Source organism: Monodelphis domestica, chromosome 3 (genome assembly GCF_027887165.1).
Source record: "Monodelphis domestica isolate mMonDom1 chromosome 3, mMonDom1.pri, whole genome shotgun sequence".
Lineage (NCBI taxonomy): Eukaryota > Metazoa > Chordata > Mammalia > Didelphimorphia > Didelphidae > Monodelphis > Monodelphis domestica.
The window spans coordinates 443,986,167-444,010,641 of record NC_077229.1 but is presented as its reverse complement, the minus strand read 5'-3'; the positions used below and the strand labels follow the sequence as shown (position 1 = coordinate 444,010,641).

The 24,475-nt window shown below is 35.4% G+C and overlaps 1 protein-coding gene across 1 annotated transcript in view; it reads right to left on the bottom strand.

Annotated features, from left to right (window-relative positions):
- Positions 1–24,475, bottom strand: part of WDR70 (WD repeat domain 70) — a 357,011-nt gene that overhangs the window by 322,289 nt on the left and 10,247 nt on the right. The window contains exon 5 of the mRNA XM_056824559.1: positions 6,228–6,432. Within this exon, the coding sequence (XP_056680537.1) occupies positions 6,228–6,432 (205 nt within the window). The remainder of the gene's footprint in view (positions 1–6,227; positions 6,433–24,475) is intronic.

Here is a 24,475-nt window from a genome sequence, read left to right as displayed (position 1 = left end):
AAAGACCAGTAAGAGACTTCTTTCTAAATGTACAGAAGGAGACAGTAGCAAAGGCAGAAATCTAGTAGAGGAAACAGTGAAGAGGTAACCAGGAGTGTTGTAAAGAAAGTGTTGACATTTGCAGAGACAAGTGGCATGGAAGATTCTGGAACTTTGAAGGGAGTTAGGCTGAGACCAAGATGGTTAGTTGGGTCTCTCTGGAGAATCTCTGGAGGGGTTAACTGCAGATTTCTTGGTGGCAAATCCTATCCTTTCTTGATTTCCTGATTGCTGTATTTCATCAAGGCAGTTCCTGGTGAATCTAAGCCATTTACAGAAACTGTGAGATCAAGTCTGAATCCTTTATGGATCTAAGACCTTCCCTGGCCCTAGCAAAGCCTTACACAGACCCTTTTCTTAAATTCAACAAAGGGGGGATTTAGTTGAGGGTTTTAGTTAAGATTAGGGGCTAGAGATTTGGGTTAGGGAAAATTAGAGTAGGAAGTTCACTAAGAAGAAATCCCTGTGAAGGAATTATTAGATCTGGTGATATAGATAGATTAACATTAGTTTAGATAATCCCAAATCCCCTTTTCACTTTCCCTTATTATTAAATCCAAATCTGTCCTGTGTTAATATAGTGGTCTGTGTTTATTGGCTCTGCCTGCCCTGGGCTTGGCTAGCCTTCCAAAAATAGATTACTGAACCAAAGGGTTAACCCAGTTATCTCAGATAGTTATATCAGTGAACAAACAGTTATATTAGGAGGCATTATGAAGAGAACTTGGTAATATAAAAGTATATATAAGTAAATGCTTCTTTTGTATATAAAAAGAAGAGAGGACAACTGAGGGACAGAAAAGAGTGTTGTAGCAGGGTCAAATCAAGAGCTAGTAATGAGAGGAAGGTGTCCTTTGCAGTCTCCAAAATCAAAGAAATTACAGAGGAAAAGGAAAAGTTGAAGGTGAAGTCTACAAGGTAAGGAGGATGGGGAAAAGATTGAAAATGTGAGGAAGGAAGAAAGCCTTACTTGATGTGGGGGCCTGATGAATGCTCTTAGGGATTAACGCTGATGAGGATTTATACTGGATGATGCCTGGGGAATTAGGAGCCTGAAAAATCTATTTATCCAGAAAGGGGTGTGGAGTAGGAATCCCTGGGGACAACTGGCACTTGAAGGTCTGGGAAAACATGGATGCAGGAAGGAAATTTCCAGGTGGAAGTAGGAAAAGAAAAGTAAACAAGAGAGACAGATCAGCAGTGAGAAGTCCCCTACCCTGAGCTAGGGTCCTCTCTGACTCTTACAATACAGGCAATATAATGAGAATGAAGTCCAATGGAAAAGAGGAATCTATTGGGTAAACCCTACAAAGCAGTGGCAGAAAGTGCCTGGAAAGCAGAGCCTAGAATAGATACTGTGGAAGCTTTGACTTCATGAAGAATTCAAAGATAGAAGCCAAATGATTAAAAGGACCATGAGTCAGAGAATGAGGGTCTAGAGTAAACACAAACGGAAGATGGATAATGAAAAGAATGAGAAAAATCTTTTCAAAAATGGATGCAAAAAATGAAATAAAAAATAATGAATAAGACAACTGAAGGGGAAGAGATTGAAGGAGAATATTCTTGGCTGAAAAAAAAAGTAGATAAAAGCAGAGGAGAGGAACTAATAAACCCTAATTTAAAAGGGGTAACCACTGAGAAATGGGAATCTGAGGGAGGAGAAGAGAGCCAATGAGAAAAGGGCCACATTAGAAAAAGATTAAAGTATAAATGAATATAATACTGTGTTAAAAGTAGAAGGGGAAAAAATCATAATCATTTTTTTTAAAACAATTTTAGAGACAGATGGAGGAAAATATAAACCTAACATCACTTTAAATGGGAAAAGATTAAATAATCATTTTGATTGAAAGACTAGATAAAAAAAACAACAACTCTGCAATCTGTTGCTTACAAAACACATTTGAAAAAACAAAGACTTACACAAATTAAAATTGAAAGAAAGGATGAAAAAAAGTTTTTTTAAAACCCTTACCTTCTGTCTTGGAGTGCAGAAGAGGGGTAAGGGCTAGGTAATGGGGGTTAAATGACTTGCCCAGGGTCACACAGCTAGGAAGTATCTGAGGCCAGATGTGAACCTAGGGCCTCCCATCTGTGTAATTGAAAATCTGTTACCCTAAAAAAAAAAAAACACACATTCCCCAAGAACCTACTGACTTCCTATCATTATGTACTTCCTATAGATAGGAGATATTAGGCAGTGGGAGTTCTGGGCCTTGTGTTCTTTTTGCTTTTTGGCTTCCTGTCTCAAGCATGGTGGTGGTAAGTTCAGGGATTTCAAACATGCTGATTAGCCATGGGCATGTGATTTTTATTTTGTTACACGTTTATTCCTTTACTTCTAATGATCATTAGTAAATCTCCTAAAATATAATATTTTTATTATTGCACATTAATATTAATTTTTACACATCTCTAGACCTGGCTCTCAATCCACTGAGCCACATAGCTGCCCCTGGGAAAATGTTTACTGTATATCAAATGAATCCATCTAGCTATCAAACAAAGTAAAAACCAACAACAACCAAAAAAAAAGGATTAAAAAGGAAATTATATACTATCCTGGAAGGACTAATAGACAACAAACCAATATTGATGATGAACTGAAATGCTCCAAATGCCATAGCATCCAGATTCAGAATAGAAACATTATCTGAGCTTCAAAAAGACATACACAACTACACAAGTGACAAGAGACTTTAATATCCCCTCTATCCGTTTTTGATAAGTCTAACAAAAAGATAGGAGTGAAAAATATGGAAATGAATAAATTTCTGGAAAACCATATAGATTTGGTTAAATGGAACAGACTAGACAAGGGAAAATCATAAACAAAAAGAACTCAGTAACCCAATGTTTAATCAAATTAAGACTATAAATCACCTAAAAAAAACCTCTTTATTTGATAAAAATTGCTAAGGAAACTGGAAAACAGTCTGACAAAAATTAGGCTTAGATGAATATCTTATGCCATACTCCACAATACATTCTAAGTGGATATACAACCTTATTATTAATCAGACAATTAAAAGAATCAGATTATATACTTCTCAGATTTGGGAAGAGGGGTAGAAGATCTATTTTTGGCCACTAAAAACAAGAAAAATTTAAGTTAAAACAACTCTTTAATTGAACTTCATACCCTGCAAATTGGCAATAATTAATGTTGAAGAAGCTGTGGAAAGCCAAGCACATCAATTCATGATCTCAATTATTGTTGAGGGGCAGTTGGTGACAAAGTGGATAGAACCCCAGGACTGGAGTCAGGAAGACCTGGGTTCAAATCTGACCTCAGACAATTTCTGGCTGTGTGACTCTAGACAAGTCACTTAATGGCACCTGCCTAGCCCTTATCTTTCTGTCTTAGAGTTGTGACTAAAACAGAAAGTAAGGATTTGTGTGTGTGTGTGTGTGTGTGTGTGTGTGTGTGTGTAAAAATTGGTGGAATTGTGAAATGGTACAATTATTTCAGAAAGCAATTTAGAAGGATGCAAATCGAGTTAATAAAATGTCCAGACTGAGTCAGTGAGTCTATTACTAGACTTATACCCTAAGGAAGTCATTCAATGAAAAGAGAGTCCCCATATAATACAAAATATTTATTATGGTCTTTTTTGTGACAGCTAAGAATTGGAAACAAAGCATATGCCCATAGACTGAAGAACAGTTAAAACAAAATGAGGTATATGAATGTGATTTAAAATGTTACTATGCTATAATAAATGATGTGCACGATAAATACACAAACACATGGGAAGATCTATATGCCCTAATGCAGAGGGAAGTAACTAGAGCCAAGAAAAAAATATACACAGTAACTATGTCAATGTAAAGGGAAAGAACTATATACCACAAAAATCAAAACTAAATGTAATAAAATTATAAACATCAATAAGGGCTCAAATGAAAAGATATGAGGTCACTCCCAACTCACCACATCATGGAAGCAAGAGGTTCACAGGGGTTACACATTGCACATTTTTTTCAGATTTTTCAGATAAAAGGTGCTGTAAATTTTTTTTCTCTCTAAAAAATACTATTATTTAGTGGGATGGCTCTCCAGAAAAGAAAGGAGAAATACTTGGAATAATAATAATGATAAGAGAAACAGGCGAACACAGAATAGACCTTTGGGAAGGGAAATATTTTAAAACCAAGCAAGACTTGGAAAGAGTCACAAAATGCAAAATAAATAATTTGGACTACATCAAATTAAAAAGCTTTTGTACAAATAAAACCAATGTAACTAAAATCAGAAGGAAAGCAACAAATTGGGAAACAATCCTCATAAAAACCTCAGACAAAGGTTTAATTACTCAAATTTACAAAGAGCTAAATCAATTGTACAAAAAATCAAGCCATTCACCAATTGATAAATGGGCAAGGGACATGGATAGGCAGTTCTCAGATAAAGAAATCAAAACTATTAATAAGCACATGAAAAAGTGTTCTAGATTTCTTATCATCAGAGAGATGCAAATCAAAACAACCCTGAGGTATCCCCTCACACCTAGCAGATTGGCTAACATGACAGCTATGGAAAGTAATGAATGCTGGAGGGAATATGGCAAAGTTGGGACACTAATTCATTGCTGGTGGAGTTGTGAATTGATCCAACCATTCTGGAGGGCAATTTGGAACTATGCCCAAAGGGCGATAAAAGAATGTCTACCCTTTGATCCAGCCATAGCACTGCTGGGCTTGTACCCCAAAGAGATAATGGACAAAAAGACTTGTACAAAAATATTCATAGCTGCGCTCTTTGTGGTGGCCAAAAATTGGAAAATGAGGGGATGCCCTTCAATTGGGGAATGGCTGAACAAATTGTGGTCTATGTTGGTGATGGAATACTATTGTGCTCAAAGGAATAATAAAGTGGAGGAATTCCATGGAGACTGGAACAACCTCCAGGAAGTGATGCAGAGTGAGAGGAGCAGAACCAGGAGAACATTGTACACAGAGACTGACACATTGTGGTACAAGAGAACATAATGGACTTCTCCAGTAATGGCTTTACAATGTCCCTGAACAACCTGCAACGATCTACGAGAAAAAAAACTAAACTATCCTCAAGCAGAGGACAAACTAAGGGAGTAAAAACACCAAGGAAAAGCAACTGCTTGATTACAGGGGTGGAGGGGAAATGACTGAGGAGAGACTCTAAATGAACACTCTAATGCAAATACCAACAACATGGAAATGGGTTTGGAAGAAGGACACTTGTGATACTCAGTGGAATTGCAAGTCGGCTGTGGGATAGGTGGGGGGGATGGAGGAGGGGGAATGATCTTTGTCTCCAATGAATAATGCTCAGAAATGACCAAATAAAATATTGTTTAAAAAAAAAAAGAAACAGAAATTATCAATATAAACTTTTTTTTAAATGTTTCAAACCAGGTCCCCAAAGTACTCATTCATTTTATCACAGTGTCTATCATTTTCATTGAAATTTTACCCCACACCACAGAAAAACACTTTATTCTTATTTGAACATTCATTCAAAAAGAAATAATAACAGTGTACAGTATCACTTGGTGTAGGTAGCTGGTAATTCCTTAGCCATCGCCATACTAGGTAGTTGGTACCATAGTAGATATAGAACTGGTCCTATAGTCCCACTGGCACACAGAATAAATGTTTGAAGACTTAATGACTAGATTTAGCGGCTGGACTCTATATCTAAAACAGATTTGTCTAGCTCTGCCTTATACTATGTCCTTTTAGTTTTAGGTGGGAAGTTGTATAGAAATTCCTTTTAGGGGGCAGCTGGGTAGCTCAGTGAATTGAGAGCCAGGCCTAGAGATGGGAGGTTCTGGGTTCAAATCTGGCCTCAGACACTTCCCAGCTATGTGACCCTGGGCAAGTCACTTGACCCCCATTGCCTAGCCCTTACCACTCTTCTGCCTTAGAGCCAATACACAGTATTGACTCCAAGACGGAAGATAAGGATTTAAAAAAAAAATTCCTTTTATCTTCAAAAATGCCTAACCAAGTCGAAATATCACAAATAGCAATCTGTAATGTAGTAATCAGAAATAGTTTTTGTTTGTTTTTTATGTTTTGGTTTCATTTTCATTCCAGGTTTTTAGAACAGCACCCTAAGTACATAACACATATAGGAATGATCCAATAGGTGATATAAACAGTTTATAGTATATGTATAATATAAAGATAGTAACACTTACAACTTCATCTTGTATTTCATCATCATCATCATCATCATCATCATCATCATCATCATCATCATCACTATCCAGGTATCCAGGCGGGAGTGGGGGACCTATGAGTTCATCTGTATCTTCAGACTGTCTTTGGGTGGTCTGGGGTGGCAAAGGGGGTCCAATTAATTCTTCATCAGAACTATCTTCACTTCCACTGCTGTCTGTATCACTAAAAATAGAGAAAAAGATTATTTTTACACTCATTCCTGTCTCTTTTCAGTCTTCTTATCCTTGACTCTTCTACATTTAACTTTATAATCCTCTTTCCTATTCCCCCCACCCCGCAGATAGTTGAAGTATCGTTTATGCACTTAGTTTTTTGGATGTTGTCTACCCCATTAAAATATGAGCCACTTTAAAGCAGGGACTATGGTTTTTTTTTTCTTTATTTGCATTCCAAATGCTTAGCCTAGTTCTTGAAACATAATAAAAACTTACAAAATGTTCACTGATTGACTATTTATTTAGTTATTATTTAACAATTCAATTATTTAACAGAGTACTCACAAGACATGCAAAATCTCTCTTCTAACACAACAATAAAAAATGGGAATTATTTTACTTTATGGTTAAATATATAGTTCTGTTATTATGCCTATGAGGTTGCTTTTTTTTTAAATTTTATCTCAACTATCCAAATAATTAGGATTTTCTAATTTTCTCACTCAAACTAGATACAGAATGACAGATTTAAATCAGAGGCATTGGTACAGGCTAGGGAAAGAGTACTAAAAATATCATCACCACTCTAACACTAGAAAATAAAAACAGAACATGTTAGACTAAAGAACCCTCATACTGTTTATGTGGATAACCTTCAGGTTTTTTCACCTTATTTTCACTATATCATTGTAAAATGAGCCAAATCCTTTTTGAAAACAGAGTACATTAAACAGTAGCAAGAAAACTCAATATTATCCCCAAAATGTTTTAAACATCTTTGACCACATATGAATTTCATAGTTGCTGTTCCTCACCCACTCCACTCCACTTGCTATCTCTGGGCTGCAGTGTTGGCTCTCCTTATTCCTAAAATGAACCACCTTCTGACCTCAGCCTCTTAGAATCACTTGTCTCCTTCAAAACTGAGTTCAATGCCTCCTATAAGAACAGTTTCCCAATTTCCTAACCCCCCCCCCAACACCTCTAAAATGACTATATTTATCTTACATATTCATACTTAAAATTTCTACCAGTTGGTTATGAGGTAAGAGCAAGAACTCCTGCATTCTGGGCTTTATAAGCCCAGTATTGACCATATTGCCAGGCATCAACCAGATGTTTAATTAATGCTTGCTGGTTAATTGGTATATTTACAATCTAATATTTTAAACTATTGTCATGTTTTTGTCCAAAAATACTTTAAGGTTCTTGCTTTCATTTGTGTGAATCATTTTGGATTTTATTTTTTTTGGTTCCTGACAATTCAATGTTTTAAGGAATAAACTCAGTGTGGTCTTATACAAAACATTAATAAATACTCTACTTTGCTTTTTCTTCTCATAGTGTGAAATAAGGGTTTAATTCATACCCTTTCTTAAATGAACCTTTTATAAACTGCATTCATTTTTACTAGGACTGTTATTTAGAGGGATAATCTGTAGTTAGAAAACAGGTTGTTTTTTTTTTCCTTAAACAAAGTTAATTAGTCCATTATGTGATTTGGAGACTAGGCTTTTAAAAAATCTCTCTATAGCAAAAATGAATAATGTGGAAATAGTTCTCAGGTGACAACATTTGTACAACCCAGTGGAATTGCTTGTCAGCTCTGGGAGTGTATAGGGGAAAGGGGAGGGAAAGAAAATGAGTCATGTAAACATGAAAAAAAAATTCTAAAAAAAAAATAAATTTTTTTTAAAGTTAACTAGCCCATGAAGAAATCAAACCGAAATATTCTGCTCTGCTCAGATATAGGGATTATTATTGCTTAAATATCCACAAGCCACTGAAATGATCAGAGCTGATTCCATGGCTGATAAATGGGAACTACTCTTCAAGAAAAAAAAGTAGTTGCAAATTTCCTTAACTTGTAGCTCCATTTCTGCCTATTGAATATTTAGACCAAAAATTAAAACTGTGCTCAAGTCTTTGGTATTCAGGAGAAAAAAAAATATCCAAAACTGTTCTTTGTTGCAAAAAGAGTTGTATTCCAGTTTTCAAATATGTTTGATTCAATATGCCAGGACATGAAACAGGAAACATTTTGATTGGATTAGAAAACAGTTAACTCTCAAATGCATTTTTCCCCAGACTGCTACCATTAAGGATTTCAACAAATATCAAATGGAAAATAGAAATATAAAATGATGACCTAAAAGAAGAAAAGGTCATTCCTTTCTACTATTACCTTTTTAATATCCAATTTGAAAATTCCTACTTTAAAATAGCTTATCAGATCCATTTAATCTTTAAATGCTCTGCTGGTTCTAAGAATGAGAAAATATACATATGAATCTGAAAATAGCTCATTTTAACATATATACATAAAATAAAGTTGTGGGTAAATTACTTAGGGAAAGTCATAATGCTGATCTAGTTTCATTTTCTGACTGCAGTAATAGATATGAGTACCAGCTTCTACTGAAAAGACTAACAGAATGGCTGACTTTGTCCAGATAAAAAGAATTGTGCTTTTTTTCCCCACTTTTTTTTCCCTAGTCAGTTCTGTCAGTTGAGTGCTAGATTTCATGCCATACATATTCCTTTTGCTGTCTTATCTGGTGTTTTTAATTCAACAGCTTTTAACAATTGATATTACTACAAGGGGTAAGGAGGGAATAGGACAGAAAGGAAGGTTAGTAAAGACTTCTCATAAGGCTAAAAAATAGGCCTTTATATAAAATAGGGAGGAGAAAGCAGTGGATATATGAACTCACTCTCATCTGAACTGGACAAAAGAAGAAAATACACACATGCATATATACAGTAGGATACAGAAATATATATATATATATATATATATGTATAGATAAATATATATATATATATATAATGTGACAAGGAAATCACTTTTAAAAGACTGATATATATTAATTTAAGGTCGCCAAGGAATTCAGCTATGTAATTCCTAAATGAAAACTTAAGACAGCAGTCAATCTTTTATGGAGTTTAATTACAATAGGAGGAAGAAAGGAATTAGAGAGAGAGAGAGGGAGAGGGAGAGAGAAAGGGGAGAGAAGGGAATAGGGCTTAAATACCCCTTCTGTTTAGGCTGGGCCAAAAGGCCCAAGCCCTTAGATAGCTGGGGCAAAGAAAGGAGATCAGTCCCTATTACGTGACCAAAATGGAGAAACAGTCTCAGAGCCCCCACCTTCAGCTTCCTTCAGAGCAAGCTTCTCAGAGCACACTCCCACCACTCAGACAAACTCCTCAACCACCACCACCTCGAGTCTTCAGACCCCCCTATCCTTAAGGAAACCATCCAAGTTGCCTCCCTCAGTTCTCACAGCTACCAATCACTGTCCATCAATTTCCCTGTGCCAATGGAGGCTCTAGCTTAACCCAGGACCACCCAGAGGTCTTCTGGCTTTGCACATGTCTGTTGAAGGTCATATTTTCAAATAATTAAATCTTTGATCCTTTGCTACAGCCCTTTCTAAATCCTGTTAACCTGAGTAGGGTAGAGATTGAAATAATTAAATTTTGATCTATGCTGCAGCCCTTACTCAATCCTGTTAGGACTGAATAGGGTGGAGATTGATTCCAAGTATCTCCATTGTATCAATTCTAAAATCAATCATGACTCAAAGAAATTCCTGTTCTATGCTTAAGCATAGGTCAAAGTCCTTTCCATTGTTCAGCAAAGGGTTTCTGTCCTAAAGTAATCTTAAGAAGGGAAGGAGAAGGAACCTCCCATGCCAATGGGATTCACATTCCAATAGTCAAGCCCCACTATCAATAGGAAATTTTTCAAGTATGAAATTTCCCAATGGTGAAATTTCCAACATTTATAAGTCTAAGAAATTTTGAGGTTTACAATATACACACATATATACAGGGAAATAACAGGAAAATGGGAGAGAGAAAAAAATGGGAGGGAAGATTAAGGGAGGAATTAGTCCTAAGGGAAACAAACTTTAAGGATGTACAAAAATATTTAGGTTGGGTTTTTTTTTTTTGAGGTGGCAAATAATAGGAGAGAGGGTATCCATAATTTGGAGAATGGATGAACAAATTATAATATATAAATGTGATGGAATACTACTGCATTGAACTCTAACCAATCGAGATTGCAAGGATCCAAAGCAACTCCAAGGGACTTATGACAAAAAAAAGGCTATACACTGCCATAGAAAGAACTGATAAGAGTCTGAATGCAAATTGAAGCATGTCATTCTTCACTTTAATTTCCTTTTGCTAATATAAGTGATATGTGTCTTCTTTTACAACATGATGAACCCGGAAATACTGTACTGTATGATAACACATATACAACCTTTATCATATTTCCTGCCTTCTTGAGGAGGGAGCAGGAGTGGAAAGGAAAGAGAGAACAAAGATCCCAAAATGGCAGAAAATTATTATTAAAATTAAAGGTAGGGGGTAAGTGAGTGGCTCATTGGATTGAGAGTCAGGCCCCGAGTCAGGAGATACTGGGTTCAAATCTGACCTCAGACACTTCCTAGCTGCGTGACCCTGGACAAGTCACTTGACCCCCATTGCCTAGACTTTATGGCTCTTCTGCCTTGGAACCAATACACAGTATTGATTCTAAGATGGAAGATAAGATTTTAAAAAAGTTTTTTTTTTAATTAAAGCAACAAGTAATCTGAAAAAATATATATACATTTTTTTCTTAAATAACCAACCAGGATTCTAAAGGACAAATGATGAAACATGCCACTTGGTTCCTGATTGAGAGATGAAGCACTTAATGTAAAATGAGACAAATTGCTGGGGGGGGGGGGGGGGAGGGCGGGTATGGATAATGGGGAAGTTTGTTTTGACTAACTACGTATTCATAAGTTTTTGTTTTTCTTGTATTCTCAACTAGGGAAGAGTGTGGGAAGGTGAGAAAGTAGATCTTAGCTGATTAAAACAAATAATAAGGTTTTTTGTTTTTTTTTTAATTTATGATGGGCCTCCCAACATGAAAGAAAAGTAGATCAATGTCAAGATACTAGTTCCACTTAACAAAAACTGGGAAGGAAGAGAAAAATAGCTCCTTAAAAAAAAAATCCCCCTCTACTACCAACAGATGTAATGTGGCAAGGATGAAGTGTAATAAAGTGCCTGGAAAGGAAGTGGGGAGGAACAGAAAGAGAATGATGAGCTACTGAGCATATTTTGCCCAGGATTTGGCTGTAGAAAGATAGTTAGGGAAAGTATCTGGGATTTCTCTGTAACTGCTGTGTTCTTTGCATCTGCATCCCTCCGATTCCCAACTAAGGATGAAGAAAAGGAAACCTTGGAGCCAACTCAACCAGAAAGCTGCAACTCTATGTTCTACATTTCAAAAGGATGAGCAAAAAGAGCTGAAAAGAGAAGCTAAGAGAGCAAGAAAAAGAATGCAACAGTAGTCCTAGGCAATGAAATAAAGAGCAGCTTATTAAGCATGCAGTCACAAACACTAATTTACCCCCTTACACCTATCTATACCCTTAATTGGGGCTAGAGAATACAGGCAGGAAAACTCCCCTTCCACCACCTTATCCAACGCAGAAGGGGGAGGGGGGGAGGGATGAAAGATGTTCCCTCTTAAATTCAGTCATTTGCTTCTCAAGGTATTTTTTAAAAGAAAAAAACTATTAAAATAAGCAAGTAAAGCACCAGAAATAACAGAAGGCATCTAAAAATTCAAAATTAGTGGATAATAAGCACAATAAGGGACTTCAAGTAAGATTCTAATGGTGGAAAAGGAAAAACCAAAATGATTAATTTAGATTATTTGAGATCCTAGATATTATTAAACTGGAAAAGGCCTAATACTCTATGATACTGTAGGAATATAGTTAGGGATAGACTGATTTCTAGGATTAGTTGAAAGAAGGGAATTCTGAAATAAGTCCTAGGAGAGGATTCTGGGAAGAGGAAAAGGAATTGTGGGAGGTTGAACTCAAAATAACTGAACTTCTTGGATTTCCACCAAGCTGGAATGGTTTTACTCTCTGCCTTGCTTTTCCATCAAGCTGAAAGAGGATTTTGCTCTGAGAGATTTTCCCTGGATAGTCAAGATTTCATGGAGAAATCTTTGACTTCTAGGTAGAGAATTTATTTGGAGGAAACCAATTTCCTTGAGTCCAAAGATTATCTGCCAGAATTCCTCTTGGGCTAAGATAATCCAAAGATTTTCATCTGTAACTTTGGGTTACTTAGTGCAGTCAAACTCAGGCTTTTCCCCCTTTCTTTTACTAATCACTACTGGGAAGATTAGGATAAAGTCAGATGGGGGAGGGAGGGAGTAGGTAGAACAAGAAGTTGTAGGAGGGGACCAAAGAGGAAACAGAAGGCTCTCCTTAGAAGTTGGGTGGAGTTAGTATTAAGAGTGTTTGGGTCTTACCTACCAGTTTCCCTTATTCCCTTTATAAAATAAACTTTACTTCCCATAAGCCAAAGGTTTTGGGCTTAACTGGCCTTAGGGAGTTCCTAGGTGGGTTGTACCATCTAACTTCTCTCTAGGACAGTTCCCTATTACAGTACAACTAAACAACTTGAGTAAATATTGCAGAATAGACATCACATCATCCTCCCAAATGGAAATAATTCACTTGCACACAGTCAGGAGAAATAATGCAAGCCTCCCAGATCAATAATTATTAAATTTCAAAATAATGAAAAAATTATTAGAACATATGAAAAGAAAAAATAAACCACATATTCTAAAATGCTCATTAGAATTTTCCTATAAATTTCAGAAGAAAGCAAAACTGGTCAAAAAGTACGTATATTAAAATATTGGAATGTATCAAAAAACTACATTTCATGCAATACTGAACATTTTTTAAGACAAAAAAAATTTAAAAATAAAAGTTCTTTTTTTTTTTCAAACCCTTATCTTCTGTCTTAGAATCACTATTATATATTGGTACTAAGACAGAAGAGCGGTAAGGGTTAGGCAATGGGAGTTAAGTGACTTGCCCAGGGTCACACAGCTAGAAAGTGTCTGAGGCAGATTTGAACCTAGGACATCCCATCTCTAGGCCTGGCTCTCAATCTACTGAGCCACCCAGCTGCCTCCCAAACAAAAAGTTTTGAAGGAATATAGTTGGGAAAATTCACAACTCAAGGATACCTACACTCAGGAAATTTTCTTATCAGTGAAAGTACTCAATGAAAACAATTAGATAATTTAAACCTGAAGCTAATTCTACAAATTAAAGCATGTAAAAGACTGTAAAAGAAACAAGGAAATTAGGACTTGAGGTTTGTTTTTAAATGTGAATTATAATTTTAAAAAGAGAAATAAGTTACATATATTTGGACTAATAAAGTTAAAAGCATTTCAATTTGACAACAAAAAAGAGGCCAAATAAAGGAATCAGCTATTCTGAAAACAAATATTCTTTATTTAATTTTCAAAAGGAACAATGACAGTTACTCATTTATAAGGCAAAACATTTTAGTTAAACAAATTTTTAGTAGAAACTTTAGAAAAACAAGGTATTTCACTGCTTCTGAACATGTATAACAATGAAAAAATTGAAAAGGTAGAAAAAGTCAAATTTAATACATATTAAATGTGAATAGCAGAATTCTCCTATTTAAAAGACATAAGTTAAGGAATTAATTGAAAATTGTAAAACAAAATTCATTAACATGCTACTTGGAGGAAACATTTAATGTTTCAAAAGATATACACAAACTGAAACTAGCATATTGATCTAAAATATATCTCACAACTATAATCTCAAAAAGCACAGCACTATCAGTATTATCTAACAAAGCAGAAAACATCAAGAAAGATAGTTCATAGTTTTATATAATATTAAAAGAATTTTAAAATGAATAACATTTAATCTGTATGTAACAAACACACTATCCAAAAGAGCCCCACAATTGGAATGCTCCTCCTAACCTCACTGAATTTCTCTGTTATTCCAAGACTCAGCTTAAGTACTGCCATCTACATAAGGGTTTTCCTGAACTCCCTAAGCATTAATCCTCTCCCTTCCTAATATACCTTGCAATTATTTCTTATTTTGTATAAACTTACCTGGCACATGTTCTACTACATTAGTTCAAACCTATTTCCCTTAGAAAATAAAAGTTCCTAAGAGTTGAAATTGTTTCAAATGTCTCACTTTGCTGTGTCCCATAGTTCCTAGCAGGCTACCAGGCCACTTGTCACTAATCAAGCACTTAACAAAATGCTTGCTGGCTGACTGACAAAATTATTTACAGCTAAATTCATAAAAGAAACATGAATAAAGGTATATACATACATATATACACACACGCTGTAAGAACAATTATCAGAATATGATAATTCTAGTAAAAATATTGTGCAGATGAAGAAAGACTATATAAGCACTGAGAACTCTCCACCAAGGCAGACTACAACTTTATCTAAGATTTAGTAGATAAATTCTAGGGAGTAATCTAAGGCACAAAGAGATTTAATGATATGCCTAGTTAGTAAGGACCAGAGGCAAGATTTGAACACTGTAGAAAGAATACTGAATCCAGAGTAAGGAACCTGGACCTGAGTTCAATTTGACCTCAGACACTTATTAGCTATGTGACCCTGGAAAAGTCATTTAACCCTTTTTGCTTTAGTTTCCTCATCAGTAAAAGAGCTAGAGAAGGAAACAGCAAACCATTCCTGTAACTTTGTCAAGAAAACCCTAAATGCGATCTCAAAGAGTTGGACACAACTGAAACAAATGAACAACAATAGCAACAACCTCTTAACTCCAAAGCAACTCATTTATAACCTTGAGAGTTCAATGGGGCAGTGAGAAATGAAATGACTTTCCTACAATCACACTAGCAGTAAACAGCAGAAGCAGTCCTTGAACTGAGGCTTTATTAACTCGAAGGCCAACTTTCTATCTATCCAATCTCGTATTGCTTCTAATAAAAAGGATTAACAATACAGAAATCCAAAGAGAGGAATATGATGGAAGTACCAGTTAGAATGAGAGAACAAAACAGAATAGGCAAAAGATATACATTTTTTTCCCAAATATAGCAAAATTCCTACAAAAACTGTTCACATACTTGGGTATTAAGAAACACTGAGTAAACTCAAAATAGCTGAAATTATGCATACTATATTTTTATATTGCAATGTAATTGTCAGAAACACATAACAATACCACAACAAAACATACAGAAGTTAAAGAAATGACTTTTAAATAACTGGGTTAGAGAAGAAATTTTAAAAACTTTTTTTTAAATAGTCATTTATCAGTATCTACAGGCTGTAGAAGAAACCCAGGTTCAGCAAAGAAAAAAATAGCATTCAAAATTCAAATCTCTATCTGAATCCAGTGTCATATCCATTAAACTAAACTGTTTAAATGTCCAAAGATACAGACAAATGGAGATAGGAAGACCAACAGAAAAACCAACATTAATATTTTTTGTCATTTCAAAGAAGTAAAAAGAAAGTATTCAAAAGGTCAAAACTACAGTTTGTACATCAGTTACAGATCCTATATTCTGACCCTTTCTATCGAATGTAGGGAGGTTTGTCAGAGTTGGAGTTCTGGAGGTTAATTCCCATAGTGGAAATAATTTTCTGATGAGGCAGATTCTTAACTCATCTGTACTCTTAAAGAGCTGCCCAGAACACCAAAAATATATTCATGATCAGTCAGTAAAAGTTAAAGGGAAAAGCACAGAACACCTGCATGAAGTAATGCAAAGTAAAACAAGCAACCCAAAGAAAAGAATAAACAATTGACTACAGTAGCATAAATGGAAAGACTAAAAAAGATCAAAATTAAATGTTACAAAAATCACATGAGCTGAGGCAACTAGGTGGCTGAGAGGATAGAAAGCCAGGCCTGCAGATACAAGGCTGAGGTAATTGGGGTTAAGTGACTTGTCCAGGGTCATATAGCTAGTAAGTATTTGAGGCCAGATTTGAACAAGGATCTCTCATCTCCAGGCCTGGCTCTCTAACCACTGAGACAACTAGCTGCCCCTCTAAATAATATTTTGAAATGCATTAAATGAAAAGAAAAGATTATCAAGGAAACTAATTATGTTGAAATAGTTATCAAAATGTTTATTAAAAATAAAGGGCTTTAATGCTAAAAACTTGGAGCTTGTAATACAAAGATCCAAGTCAGTGTACTGGCTGACACCACCAGCATCCCAATTTAAAATGCCTGTCTTTCTCCTACCAACGATTTCTTCCTCTTGCCCACTCTCCAGTTAAAGCCTAGATCTCCCTCCAAAAAGCCATGTCACACATCTCCTGCTTTTAGATGTATGTATTTCTATGGAATTCACTTAGTTTTCAGAACAAAATAAAGTCTTGATTATCAATGCTAAGGTATAAGCAAAGCAACTCTAAAAATAAACACTAATAGATAGTTATCACTATTCACTTATTCACCTAGAATAAGTTTTTTAGGTAATTTGTATATTGGCAAGCCTTATATTCTGGAAATTCATGATACTTCCAACAAAATAATGGCACTATGCTTGAAAGGAGTTTCAAAGTTAACCTGCCTCCCTACCTCCTGCTTCTTCTCACCTCCCCTTAGTTCCCCTGCCCGAAGGGAAGAAAAAAAAGCAACAGCTTTTTATTTGTTAACAGTATTTGTTAATTAAGTAAGCAATGAAAGATTAGGTATGGGTATATGGAGAGCTGAGTTTGAGTGAGCTGGATTTCTTTAAGGCAGAGTGGAATCTGTATTGTATTTTTATTTTTTTAAAAATCCAATATTTAAAATTTTGTTTAAGAAGAATTTCAGGAAAAGAAGTTTGCTAACTTCTTGAACCCAGAAGAATGAACTCTTTGAAAAAAAGATGCTTGTAGAAATCTACCCTGCATCAAGAAGATCCAGAATGAACTTTTGGGTACAATTGATTGAACAAAAGGGGACTGGACATTTATTATAAATGCATACTTTTATGCCAAAGGGGATTTCTCCCTAATTTGGCTTTTTGTCAATGCACCTTCTCTCTTTTCTATTTCTCCCTAACTATTGTAATTTCCTCTTAAAAGGTGAAATATTGTATATATCTGTAGTTAGAAGTGCTTTAGGACTACAAGATGATTATGTTAAATGATCAATGGGGAGACTAGTCTCCCAATGATCATCAGAGGAGATTGTGAAGATTGGATTTAGCTATCTCCTGATTGTAACAATGAAGATACTTAGCTCTTTCTTTATTGTGATGATAAAATTATAATCTCCTGATTATAACAATGAAGGTACTTAGCTCTTCCTTCATAGTGAAGCTAGAATTCTAAGCTACAATCTATTTTTTGATTTCAACTACAAAAAAGTGTTAAGTACTTACAAAAGGCGAATTAAGCACAAAAAGGTGTTAAGTAACTACAAAAGGTGAACTTACCAGAAGAGGTGTTAAGTAACCCAAAAAGATATAACCTAACCAGAGAAGGTGAGAACTAAAGAATGGGCAGTCCTGGAGAAAACCTAACCAAAGAAGTTGAGAACTATAAAATGGACAGTCCTGGAGAAAAAGCATCTGCTGTGATTGGTAGACATGAAAATTTAGGGGAGTTGACACAAGAGAAAAAGATCTTTAAAAAGAGGACCAAAAGGCAGAAGGGGATTCATTATTTCAGGTACTGACTTGGAGGAGCGACTGGAAGACAGAACCTTAAGGAGTAACAGGAAGGCAGACACCCATACTTCTTTTAGACTGTCGTCCTTGGTGAGTGAAAAGCTGACTTAGTGACCCCATCTTCCTGGAGGCATGAAGCCTCTAACTGCACTCTCTCTCTCTCTCTGTCTCTCTGTCTCTCTCTCTCTCTCTCTGTCTCCCTCTCTCTCTCTCTCATTTCTTAATATCTTCCTTCTATTGTAAATATTGTAAATAAACCACCAAAAATTCCATTTACTTTAGCAATTCATTTTGGGATTTAGAAATTAAATCCCTGGTGACCAACTGTTATATATTCAGAGTCCAACCACAATTAATTTTAACAAATCTTAAAAGGATAATGGGAAAAGAACTGTCCCAAGGAGTCTTGGGAAAGACAGTTGAACCAACGATCACTCTTTGAACTGTCTTGAATAAGAAAGGCTGTTCAAGGAGCTTGCTCTGTGGGTTAGAGAAAATCTGGAGAAATTATTTCTTGAAAACATCCTAGCAGACAAGAGGAGAGTGGCTGAAGTTCCTCTGTTTCACCAGTAGATGGCAGGAGAGCACAGCAGTTGAGTGGTGGTATCTGAAAATTCTGACAGCCTGAGTTACATCTGAGCTGAAGGAAGAAATCCGGTTTTAATCTATTACTGTTTATAAAATTATATTTAGATTTAGAATTGAAAGAATAGGTAACTGGGGAGTTTAGTGTAGAATAAAGAGGACTGCATTTTGGTAATCAAAAAGTCATCTCTCATGAGACAGATTTGGGGAATATAGATTGGATTTTATTAGTGTTAGGGAATATTTTACTATAATTATCTTCCTGTTTCCTTTTCCTTTTCCTTAAAAAGTTTTTTTAAGTTATAATAAATAGAGTTTATATAACTAGTCTGAGAAGGATTTTTTTTTTCAACTGCTTAGAACAACCATCTTTTTCCAACTGCCAAACCCAGTATTACATAAACTCAAGAGTCATCCCATATCACTAACAACCATTGGTAGATACAAATACCAATAAATAATAAGGTTCAATATACCTTATTACAGATGTTAGGCACTGTGTAATTGAAAATCTGTTACCCTAAAAAACTACATTTCCCAGGAGCCCACTGACTTCCTGTTGTTATGTACTTCCTATAAACAGGGGATATTAGGCAGTGACATGGAGGGTCCCAGACTCTCTATCCTTCCTGTCCTGAGCTTGGTGGTGATATGCACGAGGGTTTTAACAGACTGTTTACTCATGGGTTTTATTTTGCATCCCTTTTATTCCTTTATTTCTAATGATCTTTAATAAATCTTTTAACATATAATATTTTTATTATTGCACATTAATTTTAATTTTTACTTTGATGGCAACCACTAGTTGGAGAATGACTTCTCAATTTTTTTTAAGATAGCCTAGATAAATTTTTTTAAGCCATGTTTCTCCAGCCAAGGTTTTTCGCTCACCCATCCACCCTCACAAACTCCGAGAGAGAACTTCAAACTCTCTTTGGAGCTATTGCCTTCTTTCTGAGGTCCCTACCTTTTGCCAGTTGCCCTCCCTACCAGCCCAGCTATTTTAGTTTGAGGGACTTGGTGGAGAAAGGATAAACCACTTCTCTCACCCATCTACTTGAGCCAGTGTTACTTGCTACTGCCTCTCTTTGGAGCTGCTGCCGATCCTGCCTGTTCCTGATACTGCCTGTCCCTTCTCCTGAACCTCCTCCTAATCTCCTGATCTTCTGGCCCCCGGCCCCTGACTCCGACCCCAACTCCAACCACTGTTGCTGATTCTGCTGGGCTGCTGATTGTTGCCACAGAGAAGCAAGGAGTCTTTGGAGCCGCTCTCCAAGCAGCTAGTAAAAAAAAGGGTGCATTTTCCTTAAGCAACAATTAGCCTCCTAACTCCCTGTCCATGTGGCAGGGGAAACAAACTGCTCCCTCACATTTTATCCTAATGGGGTGAGGGGAAGGAAGGTTACTCTTAGAAACAAGAAGTAAAATTATAAGCATGGTTCACTCTAAGAAAGAGCAGTATCGTGCCTATTTCAAACAGCTTCCAGTTTTAGGATATTTTTTCTTTCTGCCATTCCTGGGTGCACTGGTGCGTTCAATTATCTTAACTAAAATTTAGGAGAGAAATTCATCTCCCTACAATCCCTTGCCATTTGAGCCTACTGAGTTTCTAAGATACATCCAATTTGGAATTCCTCCAAACCATGTTCAGCAAGGAATTCTCCCTCATTATGGGAGATTCCAGAGAAGGAACTTAAGAGTCTGGAGGTGAAATCTTTAAGCCTTTTCAGAAACCATTGTTTTATGAAAGTCTCTGTATTTTGTTGTATTTTGCTAATTGTCTGCTTTAAGATTTAATTTCGTTGTTTTAAGTTCATATATTAATGTATTAAATACTATTCTGTTACACTGAATCATTTAATCTACTGTGTTTTAATTATTAGATATATTCTGTTACCTTTCTCCATGACTACTGAACAAATATTATTGTATAAGCCCTTAAAAAAAAGGCGTTTTGGTTCCATTTTGGCTTTGTTAAATTGCCACATAGGTGATGGATGGACTCCATCAACCTGGTTAACAACCTTTGGAGAATTTAATGAGCTAAATATCTCAAAACGATTTTAAGATTTAAGGCTTAAGATTTTAGACATGATTTTTTTATTTTTTTTTTCAATAGCTCTGACTGATCATTTTGCCTGCCTCTGAGTTAAAGGGTCCATTTTAGTAGCTGAAATGAAGTGCAATTATATCCCCACCTCCACACTTGTAAAATGTAATGGGTGAGACATAACAGCCTCATACCAGAGGAGCTAGGAAGTTGTTCCCAGTGTGTGATACCCTTGGATGGCTCCCAAGAGGGCATCTCCCATTTGAAGCTCTTCTGCTTATTCTACCCTTCCACCAGAATGATCTTGATTCTTGGTGATGTTTTTAGACCCAACATCAACAGTACAGAGTTTTGGATTTTTTTAGATTCCTCTGCCACATTTTTGTAATGATGGCAGTAATAGATATATATATATATTTTAATATCTCAGTAAAGGTTAAAAGATTACTACACCTAAAAAACTTGTGACAAGTATCCATTAGCTTTAAATGACATACAGCAGACTTATGTGAATTGTAATGATACTGGGTTTGTTTGCTACTGTCATTAAATGGGCTATTATAACTGTGGGGATTTTAATACTTTTTTAATGTGCATTACCTATTGTACTATTGTTCTTTATAAAAAACTGTTACATTGTGAAAATGTACTCCATAGTAGATCATGGCCAAGTTTGAAAAGGAAATGGATCTCATTTTTGGTGAGAAACCTTTGTATTCTACCTTTCCTTAGCTGACACAGTGTGTCAGTGATCGTAACCTATATATTTTTGATTTTTAAAACTTCTTTATTATTGTTTTTGCTTGCATGTGCAATATACTATATCAGTTCCATTTTTTCTCTACTTTTTGTATTTGAAGCACATGTCAACATATTGAGAAGATTTCCTTTAACTTTTTTGATTTTGCATAAAATACATTTGCCCTAATGTCAATGCATACCCAAAAAGCTTTAGACTATAAAAATGCCATTGATTGTTTAAAAAAAAATTATGGGACTTTGCTTAATGATTTTGTCTGATTCCAGGTGTAAACTTTAAATTACTCCACCCTACTTAAACCTTACTTTAGGGGAATATAAAGTTGTAATCTCCTGATTGAACAATGAAGGTACTTAGTTCTCACCTTATAATGAAGCTAGAACTTTAAGCTAAGTCTATTTTTAGTATCCTAATACAAAAAGGTGTGAGATAATTATAAAGGTTAAATTAATCATAAAAGGTCAAGTAACTAACAAAAGGTGAACTTAACAAAGAAGTGTGAAGCAACTCTAAAGATATAATCTAATCAAAAGAAGATGAGAACTAGGAATGGGTATTTAGAGGAGACACAAGGGTTAAAGGTTTATATATTTGGCTCCCTTGCTGTCTCCGAGAGGATCTTGATTGGAGGGACTCTCTTTCCCTTATTGGCAGTGGAGAGTTAGCTGAGAAGAGCGTGTTGAGCCTTTCAGCATCTTAGCATGGCTACAAGCTATTGTCTGGTTCGGTGGTGAGTTTCTGGCTGAGTTTTCCTCCTTTACTTTCCAACTTTATCCTCTTAGAAGCTTCTAATCTTCTTCAGAGACCTAGAGGCAGGGATTTTTTTAATTCCCCCTGGCACAGGCCAGGTGGGAGAAAACCTATGTCCCCTTCCTTCCCTCTCCTTAATTCCTTCCCTCTATATTATTTAAATTACCATAAAATTCCAAACTGACTTGGGTATTTTATTTGGGATTTCCCTTGGCAACCAATTAAATCTAGATTTTAAGTCACAACTCTAAATTCATCTTTACACAGGAGAAGGAAATACAGAAAAAGACATTGCACAGTGCCAAAGAAGCAGAAAGCTACTTGCATAGTGCCAATCGAGCACAAGGTCAAAGAGACCAAACCAATCTTACATGGATTGATGACATTCTGCACAAAGAGTGCAAGGACTTGATCATGCGTGAGACTCGAGGTTGCAGCTGTTTAACATGTGTTAAATGCAGGTCTTCCTTGTACTACACACTCTATATCAAATACATAACATAAATTATTCCGGCTTCCATTGACTGCCATAAATTTAGTTCCTTTTCTGTCTTTCATAGTGAGGCAAACTTTTTAGAGTCCTGGCTACTGATTGGGAAAGTGCATAATTGCTTAAATCACTTTAATTGGGCCCTGATTCAAGGACCTGTTATATGTTTATTTTTCCTTTACTTAAAACTTTTGCACATAAGACTTTGATAGTCTATATTTCATTCAGAAGTTATCTTTTCTTTTTTATTTGAATTTTTTTGTTTTTTATTTATCTTGCCAATTGATTTATATACCTCATAACTCAGCTATGCATCCCAAAGTTATCCCTGTGTTTTTCAACACCCTCTTCAGGGAGAAATGTATAAGTATTTTAAAAGGCAAAGTTTAAATTTTTTTTGAGAGTAATTTTAGGATAAGAAACTTGCTACCTCTCTGAATCCAGAAAGTGAACTGTTTGGAGAAGGCACCACGAAGATGGCTACACAGAGAACACGCTGCACCAGAAAATCCAGAGTGAACTTTGGGATGTGGTGATTTGTACTGTGTGGGGTTGTATGAATTTGTTTTTATGTATATTCTTATGGCGAAGGGGACTGCCCCCTAACTGGCTTTTTGTCAATGCACCTAGCAATCTCTGGTTTTGTTCTTTTTCCCTTTAATCTCCAAATTACTGTAATTTAAAAGTTAATTATGTTAAATGATCAAATTGGGGAGACTAGCCCACCCAAATGATCATCAGGGGAAATGTGTAATTGAAAATCTGTTACCCTAAAAAAAGACATTTCCCGGGAGCCCTGTTGTTAGATACTTCTTGTAGACAGGGGATATTAGGAAGTAACATGGAGGGTCCTGGCCTCTTTTTCCTTCCTGTCCCAAGCATGGTGGTGGTAAAATCAGGGGTTTTAACAGGCTAATTATCATGGGCACATGGTTTTATTTTGTATCCCTTTTATTCCTTTATTTCTAATTATCTTTAATAAATCTCTTAAAATATAATATTTTTACATTTGAGATTAAATTTTAATTTTTACAGCACATATTTTATGGAAAAAGATGGATGAAGATTGAGGAAAAGAAGAGAAGAAGTAATTAACGGCCTTTTCAGGGCAGCAACTTATATCTTTGAATAAATTTTTCTTTTAATACAAGGATTCTAAAATTGGACTCCATAGACCCACAAGGGATTCATTTATATTTTTACTTTAACTCTAAATGAAATTTAGCATTCTTTCAATTATAAATGAGAACAACAAACATTATTCTGAGAAAAGATCCAGAGTCTATGACACAAAAAAAGGTTAAGAATCTTTTTTTGCAAGTTTTTGCTAGATTTCTGGCTATATGCATGAATTATGGAAATAAGAAAAGTTAACAAGGGAATGAATCAATATATGCAGTCACGAACACTAAAGGGAAACTCTAAGGCTAATAAACACCAACTCTAATTACTAATATAAATGACTGAAATAAAATACTTACTAAAAATACCTAATTTGGGAGTGTTTTTTTTTTCATTTCTTCTCCATTAAACCTCTTGAACAATTAAGTTCAAATCAACTACAAATTTAAAATGCTTTTTCTTTCTATTGTCTATCTTTTTTAAATGTCATTTCTAATATATAACTATGGGAAAAGAGAGACAGTAGAAGAAAAGGCAGAAGAAAGAGTCCCTCTTTTTTTCCATTTTAAAACTCACCAACACTAGAAGTCCTAGGACGAAAAAGTAAAAGATGGATAAAATAAGATCAATGTTTCAATTTATATATTCTCCTTACAAGTGGTACAAAGAAAAAAACATAATAAACACAATCCTGATGGCCTAACATCACACAGTTTAATACACACACATTTATACAGACACATATA